At 41.1% G+C, this 22,320-nt stretch overlaps 1 protein-coding gene across 4 annotated transcripts in view; it reads left to right on the forward strand.

Annotated features, from left to right (window-relative positions):
• The window catches only part of CLIP1 (CAP-Gly domain containing linker protein 1), a 125,971-nt gene that overhangs the window by 68,915 nt on the left and 34,736 nt on the right, over positions 1-22,320 (forward strand). For 2 of the 4 annotated variants that reach the window (XM_059894955.1, XM_059894956.1), the window contains exons 10-19: positions 44-148; positions 3,944-4,888; positions 6,452-6,568; positions 9,244-9,301; positions 9,835-9,918; positions 10,819-10,975; positions 12,517-12,682; positions 12,781-12,996; positions 18,674-18,790; positions 20,909-21,015. In XM_059894955.1, coding sequence (XP_059750938.1) covers positions 44-148; positions 3,944-4,888; positions 6,452-6,568; positions 9,244-9,301; positions 9,835-9,918; positions 10,819-10,975; positions 12,517-12,682; positions 12,781-12,996; positions 18,674-18,790; positions 20,909-21,015 — 2,072 coding nt within the window. Of the gene's footprint in view, positions 1-43; positions 149-3,943; positions 4,889-6,451; positions 6,569-9,243; positions 9,302-9,834; positions 9,919-10,818; positions 10,976-12,516; positions 12,683-12,780; positions 12,997-15,226; positions 17,495-18,673; positions 18,791-20,908; positions 21,016-22,320 lie in introns of all 4 variants that reach the window. The other 2 variants (XM_059894958.1, XM_059894957.1) reach the window with 2 other exon arrangements.

Below are 22,320 nucleotides of genomic sequence, written 5' to 3' on the forward strand. Positions count from 1 at the left end.
CGGTGGCACTGTTGTGTTTCTTCCTCTTCCTTTTTGCTGACAGACGCAGACCAAACTGGAGCACGCCCGCATTAAGGAGCTTGAACAGAGCCTGCTCTATGAAAAGACCAAAGCTGGCAAACTCCAGAGGGAGTTAGAAGACACTAGGGTAATGGCTTTCACTATTTAATGAAGCAGACCCATGTTTGCGAACGGTGGACACCGCGGGTGACCGGCCCTGCAGTGGGCCCAAGCCTTGACCCAGTGGTTCGACTCGAGTTTGGCCTTGGTGCCGCCCAGGTGCTCGTGAGTGTAGGCTGACGGGTGGGCACAGGTGTTTTGTGTGGAACCTTTTGTCCAAGGTGAAGATTCATTCCCCTTTGGTTAACTCAACCAACATCAAGATCCGAAACTCTGCGACCGTGTAGACTGCATGGACGTCCACAGCTGCATTTGAGGTTCTTTGTATTCACACCGGGAAATAACCTTTCTCCAGTTCGCACCGGCAGCCAGTTGTCCTCTTGTTCTCATATTCCTAGTGGGTTTTCTAAATAATTTTTTGTTGTTTCACTTTAGCTCTCTTTTCCTGCCTTCTTCCCTGGCCTCTTAGGCAAAGGGAATTGAAACATTGGCTCTTTTTGAATGAGAGTTAGGGACTTTCACCCCAGCTGTCTTTTTTTCTTTGCACCTGATCTCTTTGCATTTCTGTTACCCAGTAGGTTAGAATCTCAGTGGTCAGGAGGAAAAAGTGTGTTGGGAACAGAATGGCTTCTTACAACCCCCAGCTCACTGCGTTTGGCCCTCGGAGCCAGTGCATTAGTCATGTTTTCACTTATTTATGTATTTGAGCACCCATATAGTGCTTACTTTATGCCAGGCACTATTCCAAGCACTTTACAAGTATTAACTTATTCAATCTCACCACAACCCCAAGGGAGAGGTAGTAGTATTGTCCCCATTTTACACATGAGGAAACCGAGGCATGGAGAGGTTAAATAATATGTCCAAGGTCACACAGCTAATAGAGATAGTGGGGCCAGGATTTGTATTTGGGCCATTTGACCCCAGAGTCTGTGCTGTTAACCACTACAGGATGGAGTCTGTCTATTATGGAAGTAGTTTTGTGGTAAAAGATTTAAGAACTAATCTGAGTCACATATAAGAAAACATGTATGTATTATATACCTTTTAAATCACAAATTTGACTGTTAATAGCTAAATCACCCAGATCCTTAATTTTAAAATTTCAAAAATTATTCTGTCTCTGATGAAATTTGGTATCCTGATTTTTTTTCCTTTTGAATTATTAGTATTTGTAGAAATTTCTCTTCTTGAGAAATCATTGATCTAAAAAATCTAGAAAATCGAGTAATTTTTCTTCTCTAAGTCATGAGTTTGTATTTTTTAAGAGAAAGAAAATGTTCTCAGTCGGCCTCAAAACTAAAGATATCGTCTGTGTATTTGGTAAGAAAAAAAATCCTGGTAGTTTGGTGCCGTTTCTTTGTTACCCGAGAGCCAAAGACTTGATCTGGGAAATACAAGGGACTAATAGTAAGACTGAGCTCCCATGGTGTGGCTGGCTATTGAAGTAAGGATGTATTTTTTTTACTTCTGAACAAATCTCCCTTACAGCTTTGTCAGCAAACAATTTTGATTTTTTTTTTTGTTTTTGTTTTCTGTGGAAAAGAAGGCATCCGTTCACAGCATGGTTTATTTAAGTATTTCAGATTCAAGCAATCTGTCATCTTCCTATAACAAGCCTTGTCTCCTGTCGATCCTCACTCTTGGTTTGCCAAGTGTGCAACTAACCACTGACCCATCTAAGTTTCCCATCACCTGCATTCCTTTTTGGGAAGCGCTTTAGAATTCCTCTAAGCCAGTAAGCCCAGTTTATAAACAGTGTGCTTGGCGCTGTAGAAACATTAGCAAGAATAAGAAATGATACCTGGCTTTTATGGTGGGAAAGGCAGACACATAGATAGTTTTGCCTGAGGGCAGATTTTGGGAAATAAAATTAAAAAATGGAAGTGCTGTGAAAATGCTGCATAACCACACTATTTATTATTTTCCCTTATTTTTTACTTGGTATTTCCTCAGTTTGACGGTTTTGTTGTAACTGATTAAGAATTAGTGCCCTGTTGGATTCAAGTTATTTATGTTATGAATCTTGTAGCAGTGGGATTTAATAATGCACCTTATCTGTGGACTCCCCACCTCCACCCCAGAAAAAACTATGTAAATGAATTAACGTCTTTGAAGCACCTGTAACCCTGAAACACAACAATTATAGCCAGCTCTGAAATACTTAATAATTTGATCATGCAGTTTTGGAGCCCCAAGTGCTTTATTTTCTTGTTCTTGGTGGACACTTTAGTCTTTATCCATCTCACAGCCTGTAGGTGGACAGAGGGGCTGAAGGAAAAACACACCCGTTACCTTCTGTCCCAATAAAGGCAGTGAGGGAGCGGAGCCTTCACTCCGGAGGACTTTTGATCCATGAAATTTGGGATTCACTGATGTCTTTAAATCATTCAAGTTCCCTTCTATTTCCCAGGTTAGTCCAATAATTAGTTTTTATGCCCAAAGCTACCATTTCCCACATATTTTGTATACTAAACTTACTGCGTAACAGCAGAGGGAAATAACTTCCTAAGAACAGAAGGACGCAGGTTAGGAAAGTGTTTTTCCTCGTCCTGGGGGTATGAGTTTAAATAGCAGCATATTCCCGGGTTCTGTCCCAGAGCTCAGGTAGAATCAGCACACGTGGGAGGAACTGGGCCTGCACCGTAGACACACGTCCCAGGCAACTCACACGCACACTAAGGTCGGAGAACCACTGGGTTAGGGGAGCGAGACATGTACGTCAAGATGGTGAAGGAATTATAAAGTCTAAAAGGGGGAGGGACTCTGTATAAGATTCTTATGTATCATTGCAGGTAAGTAATCATTCTTTCTTTGTCCTTTTTAAAAAAGGTTAGTAAATTAGTTCTTCTTTATCCACTTGAGGCTTTTATTCTACAGTTGTTGTGGTATTCACTGAAACATTTCATAGATATTTTTACACCTTTAACACCAGTGCTATCCAACAGAATTATGACATGAGCCACATATATATAATTAAAAATTTTCTGGTACCCACATTAACATACTTTTTTAATACGTAAAAAGGAGCAGGTGAAATTAATTTAATCATATATTTTATTTATTTAAACCAATATATCCAAACTATTATCACTTCATCATGTAATCAATATAAGAAATTATTGGGAATTCCCTGGCGGTCCAGTGGTTAGGACTCCGCGCTCTCACTGCTAAGGGCCCAGGTTTGATCCCTGGTCAGGAAACTAAAATCCCATAAGGCACGTGGTGTGGCCAAAAAAAAAAAACAGAGAGAGAAAGAAATTATTAACAAGATATATTCTGTTTTTCCCGCGTCTTCATTATTTGATGTATATTTGACACTTGGAGCCACGTTTCAAGGGCTGAGTAGCCACGGGTGGCTAGTGGCTGCTGTACGGGACAGCACACTTGTGTAAAGTCACTTCCATCAGATAGACAAACGTTCATACACCTTGGTTGAAGTAGGCAAAATAAGGATTCTTCTTCCAGAAGGCAGATGTAAGAGAACCTTGAAAGGTACTGTTTCTATTAACTTACTACAGTTAATGGGTACTTTCCTGATTAAGGTTCTTTAAAGGGAAAAGAAATATTTTGGGGGTGAGTTAAACTCAATTTTATTTTCCTTTAGCATCTCAAAATGGTGAAAAGTTTGCCAAAGACTATAAATCTGATTTGGAGCTCCCGGAACTGGGCTTAAGCCATTATCACAACTAGATTAACACATAGACATTCTTGGTGGCTTGACTGCTGCCTGAGCTGGGGTAGTGACTAAAGATCTTTAAGGTTAAAGAAAATCATCAGTGATTTGTTATTTAAATGATCTCCCTTTCTTTGCTGATACTAGGTGGCCACAGTGTCAGAAAAGTCCCGCATAATGGAACTAGAAAAAGACCTAGCGTTCAGAATACAGGAAGTAGCTGAGCTGCGAAGGAGGCTGGAGTCCAGTAAGCCTGCTGGGGATGTTGACATGTCACTCTCCCTTTTACAAGAGATAAGCGCTTTGCAAGAAAAGTTAGAAGCCACCCATGCTGACCATCAGAAAGAAATCACTTCTTTGAAGGAGCAATTTGGAGCCCGGGAAGAAACGCATCAGAAGGAGATAAAGGCTCTTCAGGCCACCACAGAGAAGCTTTCCAAAGAGAACGAGTCACTGAAAAGCAAGCTTGATCACGCCAACAAGGAGAATTCGGACGTGATAGCTCTGTGGAAGTCCAGGCTGGAGACCGCCATTGCATCCCACCAGCAGGCGATGGAGGAGCTGAAGGTGTCCTTCAGCAAGGGGGTCGGCACGGAGACGGCAGAATTTGCCGAGTTAAAAACGCAAATAGAGAAAATGAGACTAGATTACCAGCACGAAATAGAAAATTTGCAGAATAAACAAGACTTGGAAAGGTCTGCTCACACTAAAGAGCTCGAAGCCCTGAGGGCTAAACTGATGAAAGTCATGAAAGAGAAAGAGAACAGTCTGGAAGCCATCAAGTCGAAGCTGGACAAAGCGGAAGACCAGCATCTAGTAGAAATGGAGGACACCTTAAACAAATTGCAGGAAGCTGAGCTAAAGGTAAAGGAGCTAGAGGTACTACAAGCCAAATGCAATGAACAAACCAAGGTTATTGATAATTTTACATCACAGCTCAAGGCTGCCGAAGACAAGCTCTTGGATCTTGATGCTCTTCGGAAAGCCAGTTCCGAAGGTAAATCGGAAATCGAGAACCTTAGACAGCAGCTTGAGGCAGCTGAGAAACAGATTAAAAATTTAGTGATCGAAAAGAATGCTGAAAGTGGCAAGGTTTGTATCAACATCCTCCATCTTTTTCTTTTCCATTTCTTGTTCTTATTTTGCATTGTATCTTATTTTTCAGTTGAGGTAATTCATCCTCCAGATTCTTGACTTAGTTAAAACTGGTGCTAACGAATTTCCCAGTTGAGTATAGTATCTTCTGAGTATTCTGAGTATGGTTTCATCTGAGGAGGTTAGAGAAAATAATGGCTCAACTCTGTGGATTGATCCCGGTTTCCTAGTATCTGAATACTTTATTACTATAATCTCTGGGCTTGCTGTGATCTCCTGTTTAAGCTTGGTTCCAGTCTATAAACTTTTTAAAATAGAGAACTCCCCAAAAATGATGGCATTGAGGTGAATGAATTGAAAGAATAAGATAGAAACTTGTAAGATCATCTCCTCCCTTCCCACCTACATAACTGCCTTGTCCGTAAGGTTACATGTAAAACAGAATGTGAACTCCGAGAGCACTTGACTGGTGCGAATTAACATGCTATGATGAATAACGTTCACAGCAAAATGAAGGTGAAGAGCCTGGAGCCCTTTGCGTTGCTACTTATGTCTCATTGGAGTTTTTTCTGTGTCACGATGAGAATGTGATCTAGTCCCTGGTTTTTTGAGGAAAGACTGGACAAGTGTGCTTTTGGTCAAGGCATAGGAAATGATGTGAGACATTCGCTGGCTACCTTTCTTACTAACTAGCCTTGCTAAATGTCATCTTCATTTTTAAGGATTGTTCAAGGAAGGAACCCTTTTTCCCAGTCCTCCTGCCACTAGTGGAGGCGCTGGTATTGATGCTGAATGTTCTGAGCTTTTTGCGGGAGAAGCTGCTCTATTGGCAAAGAAGGAAGGGTTGTGATGGTTAAATGGGGAGAGGTGAAGACAGACAAACGGCAAAAATTGCTAAGTAACATTAGTTGAAGATGACAGTCATAGGAAATTTTTCTCAAATCTCCTCACTTGGTTCTGAAATACCAATCAAAACACAAAAATTAAATTAATATGGAATATGCAGCTAATGTGTTGGTCTACTTTTTTTACATTAAGACTTAATGAAAGCCAATTTCTAACGACTGTTGTGTAGTACATATTTAAAATTTTATTTTCTATTTTAAATGTTGAAATACTTTAAGCGTGTACAAAAATACAGAAAATGAAACACAGTCCACAGGAATCCACCATTCCTGTCTTAAGGTTTTCTAAAGTCCAGAAGATGAAATTGCTCAACTGTCTCATTTAGAAAGTAAGCATCTGTACTTTCTGCTTTAGAGCATGCTGACAGTCCAAATTCAGGTATAGAAAAATACTCTTTTGATTATTTAAAATTAGCCATTGGGCAATCTTATCTAGAACTGATTGTATGAAAAGTCATTGGCTTCTTAGAATTAAAGACAAAAAACCAAAAAAAACACCAAAACGACTTTTTACCCATGCCTTTATTCCTTTCAGTTTTGTTTGGTTATGTTTGTATCTCATACATTTTTTTATATTTGTTTTATGTTTTCTTTCTCGTTCTGTTTTGTTTCCTTTTGCTCACTGGTTTCTGTACCATGTAACTCTGTATGTTAGGCTAGTAGCATCACCAGAGAGCTGCAGGGAAAAGAGCTAATGCTTAATAAACTTCAGGAAAACTTGAGTGAAGTCAGTCAAGTGAAAGAGGCTTTGGAAAAAGAACTTCAGATTTTGGTAAGTACCTGTTGGGAATCTGAATCTCAGGGTTTCTGGCCATTCAAGTTGTTCCTGTTTAAAAAACAAAAACTTCTATAAAGAAAGAAGTATTGCACCTATTTCCTTTCTCTTGCAAAGTATTGATTGGTTGATGAATAACTTGAGAGGAATTGGATCAAACCCAAACTAGCAATAAAGGTAAGTAATACTTTTTTTTTTTTTTTTTTAATCTGTCCTTTGCCTCTGGTAATGCATTGCTTTGGCATGTTATTGACTACTTAGTTTCACCAAACACAGGAACCTTTCAAGTTATATACCCAGCACATTAGGTTTCATATATAGTGAGGTCTCGCCCTATGCCTTGTCCTACCTGCCCTGTGACAGCAAGCCAGCAAGCTCTCCTGGACCATCGGCACCCTCTGGTAGCAAGGCAGGGTGCTGTCTAATTAACGAGTTCACAGAATTCTCTCTTACAGCTCAGTTTATTCCTCCTCAGGAAATTACTTTTCCTTTCATATATATCCTCTTAGCTTAATCCCAGGTTGTAGGACATTTTTTGTCTTTTTCTCAACTGTTCTCCCTTCTGCCTTGCCTCCTACATCAAAAACACAAGCTTAGTCAAGGCTGATAACCACGGGCAGGTGCCAGTGATACCCACACGTCATGGGAAAGGAGAGGCGTAGGCTCATGGAGAAAACTTGATAAGAGGAACATTAGCTATGAAGGGTCAGTTGTCTTGGGTCTTACATGTACCTTCCTGTTCTCCACGTTTTACACTTCTCTGCTAATACCAGTGGTGAATAAAAGTGTTCGATTTTTGGACTTCCCTGGGGGTCCAGTAGTTGAAACTCCATGCTTCTAATTCGGGGACACGGGTTTGATCCCTGGTTGTGGAGCTAGGATCCCACATGACACACGGCCAAAAAAAAAAAAAAAGTGATTTTTTTTTTTTCTTATTTAAATGCCAATATTACATATTTCTACTTTTAAAATGTTAACTATATAGCCGCACTCTTCATTATGGTAGCTACTGTCTATATATATGGCTCTATAAATTTAAATTAATTAAAATTAAATAAAATATAAAATTCAGTTGCACTAGCCATGTTTTAAGTGCTTAGAAGCCACACGTGGCCAGTGGCTGCCAATTGAACAGCACAGTTTCATTGTAGAGAGTTCTATCAGACAGTTATGATACAGTGTATTTCAGCTACATATTGAGAAAAGTTGACCTGGAAATTACCATTTTTCAATATGGTGTCCTTTAAGAAAATGTGTTTTGAGTTTCATGTTATTTCTCTGCCCTCCTCCCCAAACTTTCAGGATGCCTTACTATTTTTTTAAGTTAGAGTATTCCTCTACGTCCTCTGGAAACATGCCACCTGAGGTCTGGCTTTGGGAGTAACACAGGTGGACAACTTGTGGGCTTTGATGGACTTGTGGCTTGTGAGCCCATTTTTAAACTAAAATATTAATTAATTTGAAAGACTCATTTAAAAATTCACTTGGTGGGGCTTCCCTGGTGGCGCAGTGGTTGAGAATCTGCCTGCTAATGCAGGGGACACGGGTTCGAGCCCTGGTCTGGGAAGATCCCACATGCCACGGAGCGGCTGGGCCCGTGAGCCACAACTACTGAGCCTGCGCGTCTGGAGCCTATGCTCCGCAACAAGAGAGGCCGCGATAGTGAGAGGCCCGCGCACCGCGATGAGGAGTGACCCCCGCTTGCCACAACTAGAGAAAGCCTTCGCACAGAAACGAAGACCCAACACAGCCAAAAATAAAAATAAAATAAATACATTAAAATAATTTCACATTTAAAAAAAAAAAAAAATTCACTTGGTGTATCTAGCTCAAAGTTCGTCTCAGAAAATCAGGAGAGTGGTTTTATCTTGCCCTCCTGTCATGTTTAGAAGATAGTGAGTGAGCGATGGACTTTTTGGTTTAAGATAGTTGACACAGATCTGGTTTTAAGATACTAGGTTCTGACTATTCTTAGATGTAAAACATTTCAGAACTCAGACCCACAGACATAGAAAACAAACTATGGTTACCAAAGGGGAAGGGCTGGGGGGAGGGATAAATTAGGAGTTTGGGTTTAACGTATACACACTGCTATGTACAAAATAGATAACCAACAAGGACCTACTGTGTAGCACAGGGAACTATACTCAATATTTTGTAATAACTTATTAGGGAAAAGAAGCTGAAAAAATATATATGTATAACTGAATCACTTTGCTGTACACCTGAAACTAACCCAATGTTGTAAACCAATTATACTTCAATGAAAAAAAGAAATATTTAAAAAAAACAAATTTCGGAACTCTGTTCACTGTCTCAGGCAGATTTCTGAAGAGAGGTTCTGCTACTTGAGGGTAGCAACATGAAGAAAAGGCATACATGTGGCACCACATGTGTATCCACACATGCATATACTGACATAAGTGTGCACATCCACACGTGTACAGACATATGCGCATACCCACGCATGCAGCACACATGCAAACCTCACTCGTGTGTACACGTGCACAGTATGCATACGGTAGTAATTGATGCCTACATGTTTTAAGCGTAAGTTAGCTTTAATGAAACAAAACTAGCAACAAAAAATAGATAATGTTGTAGTCATAGAACCTTTTTATTTTTATAATCTGAAATCTTTCTATTCTGAACGTCCACTTCTTTTTCTTTAGAAAGAAAATTTTGCTGATGCTTCAGAGCAGGCAGTCTCTGTTCAGAGAAGTATGCAAGGTATGTCTTAGCAGAGTATGAGCAGCTCTCTTGTTCTCAAGCTGGAGCTGGCCTTTGGTGCATAAAAATAGATGCTGCCTGTAGCCTAATTTCACCACCCTGGAAGTTCCTGCAGCGCACAGTAATACTGGGTTCCCTTGGCTTCCTGAAGCCTCAAGCTCCCATTCATTCTTTCTTCTTTTTGACTCAAAGCTTGCTCCATATTAAAATGTAGGTGTACTTGGGAAAAGTATTGTCTTACTTAAGCTTCAGTCATTGATAGCTTTATTGAGTTTTAAGTGGAAGGAGGAAAGAGATGCCTGGAAAAGGGGTGCCCGGTGCCTGCCTAATCTACAGATTTGGGGAGACAAGAAAGAGTTGCTTGCTTGTTTCTTTAGGTTCGTTATTCAGTGGTTTGATTTGTAATGGGACTCTTTAGTATTCCCGTGATCCCAAATCTCAAGCTTTTGATTTGATTTGGTTTTAAGACAGTCAAGCTTTAGATGGCTTATTAACTATGAAATGTATTAAACTTTTAACTTCATCCCAAATAGAAACTGTAAATAAATTACACCAAAAAGAGGAACAGTTTAATGTGCTGTCTTCTGAATTGGAGAAGTTGAGAGAAAATTTAACAGGTAAGAAGACGTCTCTACACATTAAATGTAATAGGCTTCCTAGGATTTGAGATAATTTTAGTGTGTTGTTACAGCATATCTACTATTCAGGCATAAATTCTTCACTCGTGTTATATTGTGATAAAATACTTGTTTGAGGTCTGTAAACCTTAGCGAATTCTCTCTGCTTTGTTTTCAAACAAGTCAGAATCCACCCCATCTCACTACTCCCCCTGCTATCCTTGATCCGAGTCAACCAGCATCTTTAATCGAAGCTGGCCACCTGGGCTGCCTGCTTCTGCTCTGACCCCTTCAGTCCGTTCTCAGCCCAGCAGCCGGGGGGGATCCTTTCAACATCAAGTCAGATCATGTCACTTCTCTGGTCAGAATGGCCCAGTGGCTCCCATCTCACTCACAGTAAAAGCTGTGGTCCTTACTGTCATCAGGTCCTCTTATCTCTATGATTTCATCCTGTACTCTTCTTCCCCTTGATCCTTCCACTGCAACCATATTGGCCTCCTTGGTGATACTTGATTGTCAAGCATGTTCCTGCCTCGGGGCCTTTGCACTTGCTTTCCCCTCTGCCTGCATTCCTCTTCCCTCACTTCCCTCAGGGTTTTACTTAAATGTCAGCGTCTCAGAGAGGATCTCTCTAAGATTTTAACCTCCCCGAGTCCTTCCTGACTCCTTTCTCCGCTTGTATTTTTTTCCCTCTTAGCACTTAACCACTATCTGTTGTACTATTTATTCTCTTTATTTATCTTGTTTATTGTCTGTCTTCTTTGCTAGAATGTAATTTTCATGAGAGCAGGGATTGCTATATGCACATATTCCCAGAGCAAGGCTTGGCATACAGGGTGTAGTTAATACATTTTTGTTGATTATAACACAACAGTGCTATTTTTTTCTATATATATTCAGATATGGAGGCAAAATTTAGAGAGAGAGAGGAAAGGGAAGAGCAGTTGATAAAGGCGAAGGAAAAACTGGAAAACGACATTGCAGTAATAATGAAAATGTCAGGAGATAGTTCTTCTCAGCTGACAAAAATGAATGATGAATTACGTCTGAAAGAAAGGTATGTATGAGTATTAATAAGAGCGCCTGCTTTGGGTTAGGCCCTCAAGCAAGGTCTGGGTGGGAGGGGAGCTGAAATCTTAAGGACTGCTAGGTTTTAAAGTTGCCTGAATCTCATTCTTTCTCTGTTATCGCAGTGTATTGCAGACTTTCTGGTGACTTGTAAAGAAAAGGTAGTAGTTTACCAACGGCAATAACATCTTTTACAGGCAGTTAAAAATATTTTTAGGGACTTCCCTGGTGGCCCAGTGGTAAAGAATCTGCCTTACAATGCAGGGGATGCGGGTTCGAACCCTGGTTAGGGAACTAGGATCCCACATGCCATGGGGCAACTAAGCCCATGCACCACAACTACTGAGCTCTTGCACCTCAACTAGAGAAGAGAAAAAAGTATATATATATTTTTAACCTATTTCAGTGGGATGATAGATAACACGTGTGAAGAGCTTATCACGTGCCACACGCTATGCTAACAGCTTTGTGTAGAGTATATTTTCTAGTTCTCCTAATTAATAATCCTCTGAGGTGAGTGTATTATTGTTCCTATTTTAAAGAAAAGGAAATTGAGGCTTAATGAGGTTAAGTAACTTGCCTGAGGTTTCGGATCTAGGTGGTCTGGTCCCAGAGCCCTTGCTGCTCTTCATCACTACACCCTACTTCCTCAGCGCTAAAGCTTCTTTTATCGTAATCTCTCTTCTCGTCTTTATTCTGAGGCTCTCGTTGCTTTGATTTTTTTTTTTCTTTTAATGGCTGCCCTATAAAAATCAAATGTTTATTTTATAAGGCAAAAACTTTTCGAGGACATATTAGCCCCGGTAGACTTCTGATTCTGAAAGTATTAATAATTGGCAGAGTTAGTTTACGTCCAGCCGTGCACTCACGCACGGCTCAGCGTTGGTGGGTGACGGGCAGATGGGCCTTGGTTGGCCGACTGTGGCAGACCTGCTGTGAGGTGGGCACAGCTGCCCAGGCGGTTGTGGCACAGAGCCTTGGAGAAGTTGCATTTCTGTCGGTGCTTATCCAGAGGCACCGTCCAAGTTTCCTTCCTGTTCTCCGGTCCATGAGCCAGCCTTTTCTCCAGGTTGATGGCCCTCGTACATCTTTGTGGGACCACGTGGTTCTCTTTGAGCTAGAACGTCACATTATTGTTATTTTCGTATCTTCTGTTCTCGAGCGACCCCAAAATGAGTCTTTGATAATCTAGTCTGCTAAAATTTGGAAACCTCGAAATACTTACCTCCTCTAATGTGCTTACTTTTCACTCATTTTTCCTTATTGATCTACTGACATAAAATAATAAATGTTCACAGTTAGAGGAGTAGTTACTCTAAGGTATTTGTAACCATCACAATTGTTAAAATTATTCTTCAGGACAAGTCAGTTTTTGTTTTTGTTTTTGTTTTTTGCTTATTTCAGATGTTATTAATTGCTCATAACATTTATAATCATTAAGACAATTATTATTAATATTTTAAAGTACAACTCTAGAATTTAAAGTACTCTTTTGAAAAATCTGACGCCTTGTATTGAAACTTGTTCTAGAAATGTAGAAGAATTACAGCTAAAACTTACCAAGGCTAATGAAAATGAAAGTCTTCTGCAGAAAAGTATTGGGGAAGTAACTCTCAAAGCTGGACAGAGCCAGCAAGAAGCAGCTAAAAAGCATGAGGAAGAGAAGAAAGAACTGCTGAAAAAATTGTCAGACCTGGTAAGGAGAGAATCAGTGGGACTGTTGGCTGGCAGGGGAGGTTGAGGGGCAGAACAGACATGGCCAGATGACTCACTCCTGACTCGGGGTGTCTGCAGGAAAAGAAAATGCAAATGAGCCACAATGAGTGTCAAGAGCTGGAAGCCAGGTATGAAGAAGCCAGTTCTGAGACACAGGCCAAGCATGAAGAAGTGCTGCAGAACCTCCAGAAGATGCTGTTGGACACAGGGGAGCGGCTGAAGGCCGCACAAAAGGAGAACAGTGACTTGCTGCAGGAGATGGAGGAGCTGAGAAGGCAAACCGACAAAGCCAGAGTACGTGGTGGCGAGAATCGTGTGGTCGAATTACAGTTTGCTTGCGTTCTGCGTGAAGGCTGCAAGGGGGCTTAGAAAGAAGCAGCACGTGGGATGGGTTCAGTGGCCGTTACCAGTGTCGGCCCTCAGAGTGCGTGGCAGGAGGGCGAATTACATGTCCTGTATCTTCAAGTGCTTTGTACCAGCCGCTGTTCCTTCTCAGGGAGGGTGATGGCTACAGGTCTTTCCCCCGAATGTACTGTGTGGCCACCACCCCCTACGCGGCTTGCTCCCCAGCTGTCACGAAGAGTCTGCTGTTGCCTGACCTCTGTCTGCCTGCCTGTAGTAGACTCTTTGTTGCGGGAAAGCATGTTCCTCTAATCTTGGCCATCTTGCTGCCACCTTGCACCAGGGTTAGGAGAGACATCTTGCAGAAAAGCAAGAGGCAGAGGCCACGTGAGGCAGGTGGGCAGGGAATGGAGCCTGGTTGGAGGAACAGAGCTCTTAGAGGATAAAGTAGAAGGGAGAGCTCTAGAGAGGGCTCTCGCATGTCCCCAGGAAGGCACCACGAGCTCATCAGCAAGGAAGCTAGATTTAAGGGCTGTGAGAAAACATCCTACTGCTAAGTAGAGTAGAACTTGATACACTGATTTTCATTGTATGGTGTCAGGATCGTATCAGTGTCCCAATATGTTTTTTGACTCTGGTAACGTAATGAAGTTCAACCCTCCTAACTCCCATCTAAATTGCTCAAAGAAAAGCAAATACTTGTCTTTAATTATTTTTAATGTGTCAGAGAAATGTTTATATATATATATATGAGTTTAGTAGACAGAAAATAGAAAAGAGCATACATAGGACTTGAAACAGAGCCCATTTAAAACTTATAAAATTAAGTGTAGCATGACATGTAATACATGTCATGTATAAGATGCCTAAATTTTCTTTCTTCTACATGCTGTCCATCAAAGCTTTCTCTTTTCCCTGCGATGTGTCTCCAGGTTTATGAACCATTTAACAACTGGATATCATTTCCAGAGTTTTTGTCTTTGTGGTTCCCTTTATCTGGACAGACTCTAGTTTTTTAGTGTTTCCCTTAAAATGTTGCAGCCTGCCCAAACCACAGCATTCTAGTGGTTTGTGTGAAGGCTCATTAATTGTGTTTGTTGTTGTTGTTGTTGTTTTTATAAGGATCATTTGGTTAAAATGCCAGGGTTGTTCCCCCTCCAGAGTTGTCTGCATCTCCGATTTCCGTGAATCTCAATGTTGTCAACAGCAGGGGCTCAACAGACTCTTTTGAGAATCTGATGAAACCTTAAGATATTTTCCCCAGGAAAGCTGATATATGCACTCAACCAGTTTTAGATGAAACCTCAGGAGATTCGTGGAGCCCACAGTGCTCCCATGTTCCCTAGTTTAAGAGCCAGTGAACTATAGCTGTGCCGTCCAGTACAGTAGCCACTAGCTACGTGTGGCCATTTAAATCTAAATTAGTTCAAGTTATAAATTCATCCTCTCAGTCGCGAGCACTGCACGTGTGGTTAGTGGCTACCACAATGGACAGCGCAGATAAAGTCCATTTGTATCATTGCGGAAAGTTCTGGACAGCGCTGGTAGAGACCTTGTGGTCAATTTACTTTATAAACCAATACACTTGTTTAAAGCCCATTTATTTTGGTTGCCAAAGACTAGAAAATTAGTCTGTATTTTTACTAAGTTATATGTAATATTGAAGCTAAATCAGTCTCAGGCCAGGTCCTTTAGTAAGTAAGGCTCTTCATTTAGTTTGAAAAGCAACAGTTTATAATACCTTGCTCTTCCTCCTCTTTTTTGGTTAAAGTATACTCACTTTTTGTAGTTCTTTAGATTGTGTTTTAAAAAATTCTATGAATCCCTTCTACAATAGAAACAATTGGATAATTGGAATGGCAGGAAAGAATTTCATGCCCTGACATCAAAGTCAAACTACTGTTTGTATCTTCTAGGTGTCTATCAGGAGTACTTCAAAAGTTGTTTCAAAGATAAACCAATAGATATATCAGCACTTTGCAAAGCTAAACTTGCTTTGCATTATCCTTTTATGGCCTCTGTTCATCGAGTTTCTTTCCCCTGTTATCCAGATAGTTTCTATGACATTTATTGTAAAAATTTTTTTAACTTTTATGGTTTAGGTTACATTAAGTTATTCGAGCTTGCATTTGTCTCCTTGATTTCATTTTGTTTCCATTCTTTCCATCTTTTGTTTCTGTAGTCGCTAACTTACTTATTAACATCAGCCAAAAAAGAAATTGAACTAATGTCAGAAGAGCTGAGGGGTCTGAAATCAGAGAAGCAGCTTCTTGCACAGGAGGGAAATGCTTTAAAGTTAGAAAAAGGCTCACTTTTGTCAAAGCTTGTAGAGGTGGAGGCCAAAATAACTTTACTTCAGGAAGACCAACAGAAGCTATGGTCAGTAAACGAAACTCTTAATTTAGAAAAGGAGAAAGTCTTAGAAGAAAAGCAAGATGCTGAAAAGCTTTATCAGCAGGAGCAGCTCAATAAAGCAGCTTTGGCTGTTGAGAGAGAGAAATTACTTAAAGAAATCAATAACGCACAGGAAGAACTCTTGAAGATAAATATGGAAAATGAGTCTTTGCAGGCTTCCAAAGCAAGCTTGCAGGCACTCACAGAGGAACTCCAGTTCAGCCAAGATATTTTGATGGCTGAGTCTAAGAAGAATCTGGAAGAAAAAGATCACCTGGAGGATCATATCAAGAAGCTTGTAACTGAAAACCTTGCGTTGGCTGAAGATAAAGATGAAATTATTCAGAAGCTTCAGAGCTCCTATGAGGAGCTAGTCAAAGATCAGAAAAGCTTGGTGCAGGAGATGGAAAATCTCACAACTGAGAAAAAGTCAGCTTTGGAGAAACAGTCAGGTCTTGATAACATGTGCATAGCCTTAAAGATCGAAAGAGACCATCTCCTCCGAAACAGCAAAGATCTGCAGTTTGAGAAGGACATGCTGCTTCAAGATCAGGAAAAGCTGAATGCCAGCCTGGAGGCTGCCCTCCAGGTCAAACATCTGCTCAGCACGGAAGCCAGTGGGCTCCGCGCGCAGCTGCAGGAGGCCAGCCAGGCTCTGAGGGAGGCCGAGCTGGAGACTCTGCAACTTCAGGCCACAAACACAAGCCTCACCACGCTGCTGGAAGAAATGAAGACCAGTCGGGAGATCACAGACTCCGAGCGCGTCCAGCTTCTGCGTGAAAGAGAAACCCTGGCCTCGTCTGAGAGAAGGCTCTTGGCCAAAAAAGAAGAACTTCTAAATGAAAATAGGCTCATCACTGAAAAACTCAACAAATGCTTGGAAGAGGCTGCCCACATCGAGATGAACCTGAATGAGAAGATCACTTACCTAACTTCTGAGAAGGAGATGGTTTGTCAGAAAATCACTAAGCTCAAAAAGCAGCAGGATAGTCTCTTGAAAGAAAAATCTGTACTGGAAATGCAAAATACAGATTTACTTGCAGAAAGGGAGAATTCCATCAAAGCCATAGAAGACCTTAAAAAGAAATACGATCAAGAGTCTGCAAACAGAAGAATCATTGTGCACGAGAAGATGAAACTGCTCAGTAATCTCGATGCCCTGAAGAAAGAGCTTCAAGAGAGAAAAAAGGAAAACCAAGAACTCGCAGCCACCAGGCGTGATCTCGCTTTGATGCTGAAAGAGGCTCAAAATGCCAAAAAGACTCTAGAGAAAGAACACGCTAACGTACTGCAAGCAAAGGAGAGTTTGAACGCTGAACTCAAGGCTTGCTGTTCCGAAAAGAACATCTTGCTGAAGGATGGGTTGAACCTGCAAGAAGAGTGTCAGAAGTTAAATGAGAAGATCCACATGATGCAGCAGTCCCTAGTCCTGGAGAAAGAAGCCAGGACCCAGGACAAAGAGTCATCCTTGTGTGAAAACAGCCAACTCCACGGGAGAGTGGTTCTCCTGGAGCGGGAGGTGGGGGAGCTGAGGGTGTGCACCAGGGAGCTCCAGTCCGAGAACTTTGTGCTAATCCAAGACAAGGCCAACTCAGAGCAGAAAGTGGCGGAGATTGTTAAGGAGAAGGAACTCTTGAGCGCAGAGACGGCTCAGCTGGCCGCCAGCATAGAGACTCTGAAGAGCGATTTTGCTGCCTTGTCCAAATCCAAGCTGGAACTGCAGGAGCTGCACAGCTGCCTCACCAAGATGCTGGATGACCTGCGGCTGAACCACGAGGTGACCCTGGCCGAGCGGGCCAGGGTGATGCAGGACAACAAGAACCTCCTGGCTGAGAACAGAGAGCTGATGCTGAAGAAGGACGAGCTCCTGAAAGAGAAGGAGAAGCTGGCCGAAAGCTACTTCATCCTTCAGAAAGAGATCAGCCAGTTGGCCAAAACCAACAGCCATATCTCAGTCAACCTGCTAGAATCTCAAAATGAAAACCGTATTTTGAGGAAAGACAAGAGCAAGCTCACTCTTAAAATTAGAGAGCTCGAGACTCTGCAGTCCTTTACGGTAAAGTGGGAGGTTCAAGTGCTGAGCACCTGGCCTAACCCTGTGCACTAACCCTGCAGTGGCTGAGGGATTTGTCTTTGTTTCCGAAGAAGGAGACCCACCCCATTTAATCACTGGCTTAGATATCTCAAGCTCTTTGTCACCACCTGAAAGGGCAACTCTTTACTAAATGTCTAATAGCAGTTGTCCCTCTCCATTAGAAAAAATTGCAAACTGTGAATAAAAAGGATAGATTTTTTTAACATAGGGAGATTTTTTTTGTGAAAAAGGCAACCGTGGTTCTTAAAGGCTTAAGAACAATAGTAAAATGGGCACATGTTAAAACAAAGTATCTTCTATGTGACTTTTAATTGTTTCATCGTGTCTATTCATTTGGAATTGGAAGATTCCAGGGAAATCTCCACAGTTGGTAACAGGGAAGGTATAAAGGCAGAATTCCCATAAATTTTATTAGACCACATGAAATTGTAATAAGCAAGTGCCTAAAAAGATTTTAATTCACTTAGGTGATTTTTTTCAATATCTTATCAGCTAAGGATTTGTTTCCATATGCATGTTATCTTTTTTATTCACAGCCATGCTTATGTTCATTACCTACAGCTTCTCATCGACTTTGTCATTCAGTGCTTCTCATTAAACGCTTGAGCCTTACACTGTAATTGCCCAAATAATTTTTATTTTTATTTGAGAAGTTCCCAACCTAAATTCCAAGTGATCTTGGAATTCCCCGAATTCCCCGAATTTGAGATAGCAAGAATAGTATTTTAAATTTTTAACAATAAATATGATGAAGAGAAAATTCGGCCACATAAGGATGTTACTCTGTATTATTGCTAAGCATTTCCCTCAAACATAAGTCAGAATAGTGAGCACTGTTGTTAGTGGAACTTGGAACTTAGAAAATGTAGGTTTAGAGGGGTCTGAAAAAACACAAATTGCATATTACAGTTAACCTGTTGAAAAAATGGCACAAAAAGGGTCTATAACTTTGTTCTGCTTCGGAGTAAAGACCTTTGATGTCTTGGTCTGTCTGCTTCGGCATGGGATCAGTGATTGGCTCGCCGTCTCTGTGTGATTCCCTTCACCACACAGACCCTGAGCCCTATGGCCTGAGCGTTAGTCACCTCCGCGGGTTGGTGAGGGGTGCCCTCATTTCTCACAGTGCTTTCTTGTATTTAGGCTGCTCAAACAACAGAAGATGCCATGCAGATAATGGAACAGATGACCAAAGAGAAGACAGAAACTCTGGCCTCCTTGGAGGATTCCAAGCAAACAAATGAAAAACTGCAGAACGAAGTAATCAGATTTAAATGGCTTTTTGTACAAAGGACAGCTTACCGACTTCATGGAGTGTTTGATCACTAACTCAGGATTGTTTATTTTTTGAAGTGTGGCCTTACACAGGTTGGATCTATGTTAGTGGAGTCGAACGTACACCGGGATGATAATATTAAATAAAGTGTATTACTTCATTACTTATTTAGTAGGATCAACCTTTAAAAAAGGAGGGGAAAACCCTAACAGCGTGGCTTTCTGTGATAATTGTTCAGTGATAGAACTAATGAAAGGAGGTACCGATAACATTCTCTAGCTTTTGTATTTTTTTATCTTAAATCACATATGCTTTTTTTCTCAACTTTCTCCCAACTTTGAGCCACTGAATTCCATCCCGCAGCCCTGAGTTTGACATAGGCCTTTTTCTTGGCCTAATTCAGTACTGGTTCCCTTTTGTCTCATTTTGAATCAGTCACTTCTGGGTCTTGGATAGATTTGCGGCCTCAAGATAATTTTGATTCTGTCCAGAAGTAGCATTTCTTATTCTTGCACCTTCCTTTGATTCCCAGTCCCCCCACCCCCAGCTCATACCAACCCTTTCTTTCTTTGGAAAGCTGTTACATAAATCTCAAGCAGATTGCTTCGCCGAAATAGTTATGTGAAGTTTTGTAGAACTTGAAATGCTTTTTAAAGCGATAGTCAGGTAAGAGGTTAAGAAATTAAAGCCAGGGAAAATCCGGAGAGCCTCATTGAATAGCTGCTATAAAGATCAGACCTTCTCATGATGGAAGGTCAATGATTGAAATCCATAAAGACATGAACATTTTGAGATAATTATAGGGTAAATAAAACTTGACATAGAAAAGAGTATGTTTATAAAATTGATGACTAATAAGAACCTGCTGTATAAAAAAAGAAAAATAAATAAATAAAAATTAAAAAAAAAAAAGAAAAGAGTGCGTTTAGGAATTGACAGTCCTAACAGAAGAGGACATCAGCTGAAAATATAAAAGCATCAAAAATAATAGGTGATAACCAAAATTAGAAAGTAAAGTAAATGAGAAGATTTTAGGGAATGTCTCTAACCTTTGAAGATAGATTCAGGGAGAATTGTGTGCTTCTAAACCATACCCCTTGGTGTCTTGTTACAGCCAGAATACAGACTGGAGGAATCAGTTTTTGGACCCACTGAACATTCCATGAATCTGGAATGTTAGGGGGCATTAAAAGGGAGATGGTGGTGTTGAAACTAGCAAGACACTTTCTAGGGCTCCTGACTGGTAGCAGGTGACAGGACAGAAGCACCTTTGGCTGTAGAGATAACGATACACGTCCTAGAAAGCCAGCAAGGCGCCAGAAGCACACCCTGTGTAATGGATCACCCGTGAAGAGCTCCCCATCCTTGGGGATGCACACCTCGAACTCCAGCCACCTGCCAGAGCTTGTGGTCGGTCACATCCCCACTCATTCTAGTAATGTGTCTGGCTTTCCCACCAGGGGCCAGGACCTAGGCTGGCTGTGTCCCCCATGGGCAGGTGATGGGGCTGAATGTGAGTGAGTGGTTTTCAGTCTCACTACATGACCTTTTCCTTTTCAGATTGAAGTTGAGATGAATAACTAAATCTTTTCCCATCTACAAATATCCCAATAATTTTTATAATGAGGACCATAGAAGTTTGGTACTGACATTGAAAAATATCTTATCCTAAATGACTAGTCTTTGGGGAAGAAAGTGGTTTATTTTCATTCCAGAGAGTTAATCCTTGCTGATGGCATGCCTTTGCAATTTCTTTTTGTTTTTTTTTAAGATGGATTATACATGAATAGCAAGTTCAATGATAAATTTTGAGAATTGTATACAAGGTGAAAGAAAACTTTTGCTTTAATTTATGTAGCAATTTAGTTTGACATTTTGGCCAGGTGTACAGGACATGTCTGACTAAAGTAAGGGGGAGGTTGCAGTTTATAATAGACTTGATCATTTATAATCTCTTCACCCAGGTGATCTTTTTGTTTGTTTGTTTTGCAAATGACTAATTTCACTTTTCTAATGCACCTTTTCATGAATGATTTGTCTATCCAATCATGTGATTGGAAAATGAAATAATTTCATCAAGTTTTTTTCTCTTGGTGTTTAAGTTGGATACACTTAAAGAAAACAACTTGAAAAATATGGAAGAGCTGAACAAATCAAAAGAACTTCTGACTGTAGAGAACCAAAAAATGGAAGAATTCAAGAAAGAAATGTAAGTTTACCTCCTTTGAGAGAAATTATGGCACTAATTTAAAATTGCAAAAGGGAAAACAATGCCAATTATTTTTAGAATACTTGACAAGTACATAGTCAAAAGTAATAGTCTCCCTCCTGCCCCCCGAACGCTGTTGCAAACCCGAGAAGTCACCCTTGTAACGTTACACTGTGAAGTCAGAACTATAGCTAAGTTACAGGATCAAAATGAAATGTGTGCTGGCTGATGAGTTAGGACAGCTGGAATTCAAATGTGACTTGGTAAAGCCTTATGAAAATCCAAGGGGAATCAGAGCTTTTTAAATTTTTTATTTTTTTAATAAGTATTTTAATTAATTAATTAATTAATTTTATTTTTGGCTGTGTTGGGTCTTCGTTTCTGTGCGAGGGCTTTCTCTAGTTGTGGCAAGCGGAGGCCACTCTTCATCGCGGTGCGCGGGCCTCTCACTGTCGTGGCCTCTCTTGTTGCGGAGCACAGGCTCCAGACGCGCACGCTCAGTAGTTGTGGCTCATGGGCCTAGTTGCTCCGCGGCATGTGGGATCTTCCCAGACCAGGGCTCGAACCCGTGTCCCCTGCATTGGCAGGCAGATTCTCAACCACTGCGCCACCAGGGAAGCCCAGAGCTTTTTTTTTTTTTTAATTAATTAATTAATTAATTTAATTTTTGGCTGTGTTGGGTCTTCGTTTCTGTGTGAGGGCTTTCTCCAGTTGCGGAGAGCGGGGGCCACTCTTCATCGCTGTGCACGGGCCTCTCACCATCGCGGCCTCTCTTGTTGTGGAGCACAGGCTCCAGACGCGCAGGCTCAGCAATTGTGGCTCATGGGCCCAGCCACTCTGCGGCATGTGGGATCCTCCCAGACCAGGGCTCGAACCCGTGTCCCCTGCATTGGCAGGCGGATTCTCAACCACTGCGCCACCAGGGAAGCCCGCCCAGAGCTTTTTAAAGTAGTATGCTTACATGGTAGCTAATCTCAACATTAGGAAACATCAGACCCTCTGTGAATCAATCCCTCAAAACTCTTTCTATAGGGAAAAAAAAAAAAGCATGCACTTTTGAGATTGTCAGTAGTCTTGATTTTAAGAGTAATCTAATCTTCTGGCGTGGCAATTAAAAGAGCAGAATTTTGGGAGACTCTTTCCAATCAAGGTTCACCCATCAGTCTGCTGCCTAGATTTCAGGCAGACAGGCTGCCCATGTTTCCTTTGTCAATACCACCTTTCGAGTTTGGTTCTTATAATCATTGCAGGTGGTTATTTATCTGGCATTGTAAGTGACAGTTACAGAGTAGATTTCATTTTGCT

The sequence above is a fragment of the Balaenoptera ricei genome, chromosome 14 (assembly GCF_028023285.1).
Source record: "Balaenoptera ricei isolate mBalRic1 chromosome 14, mBalRic1.hap2, whole genome shotgun sequence".
NCBI classification, from domain to species: Eukaryota; Metazoa; Chordata; class Mammalia; order Artiodactyla; family Balaenopteridae; genus Balaenoptera; species Balaenoptera ricei.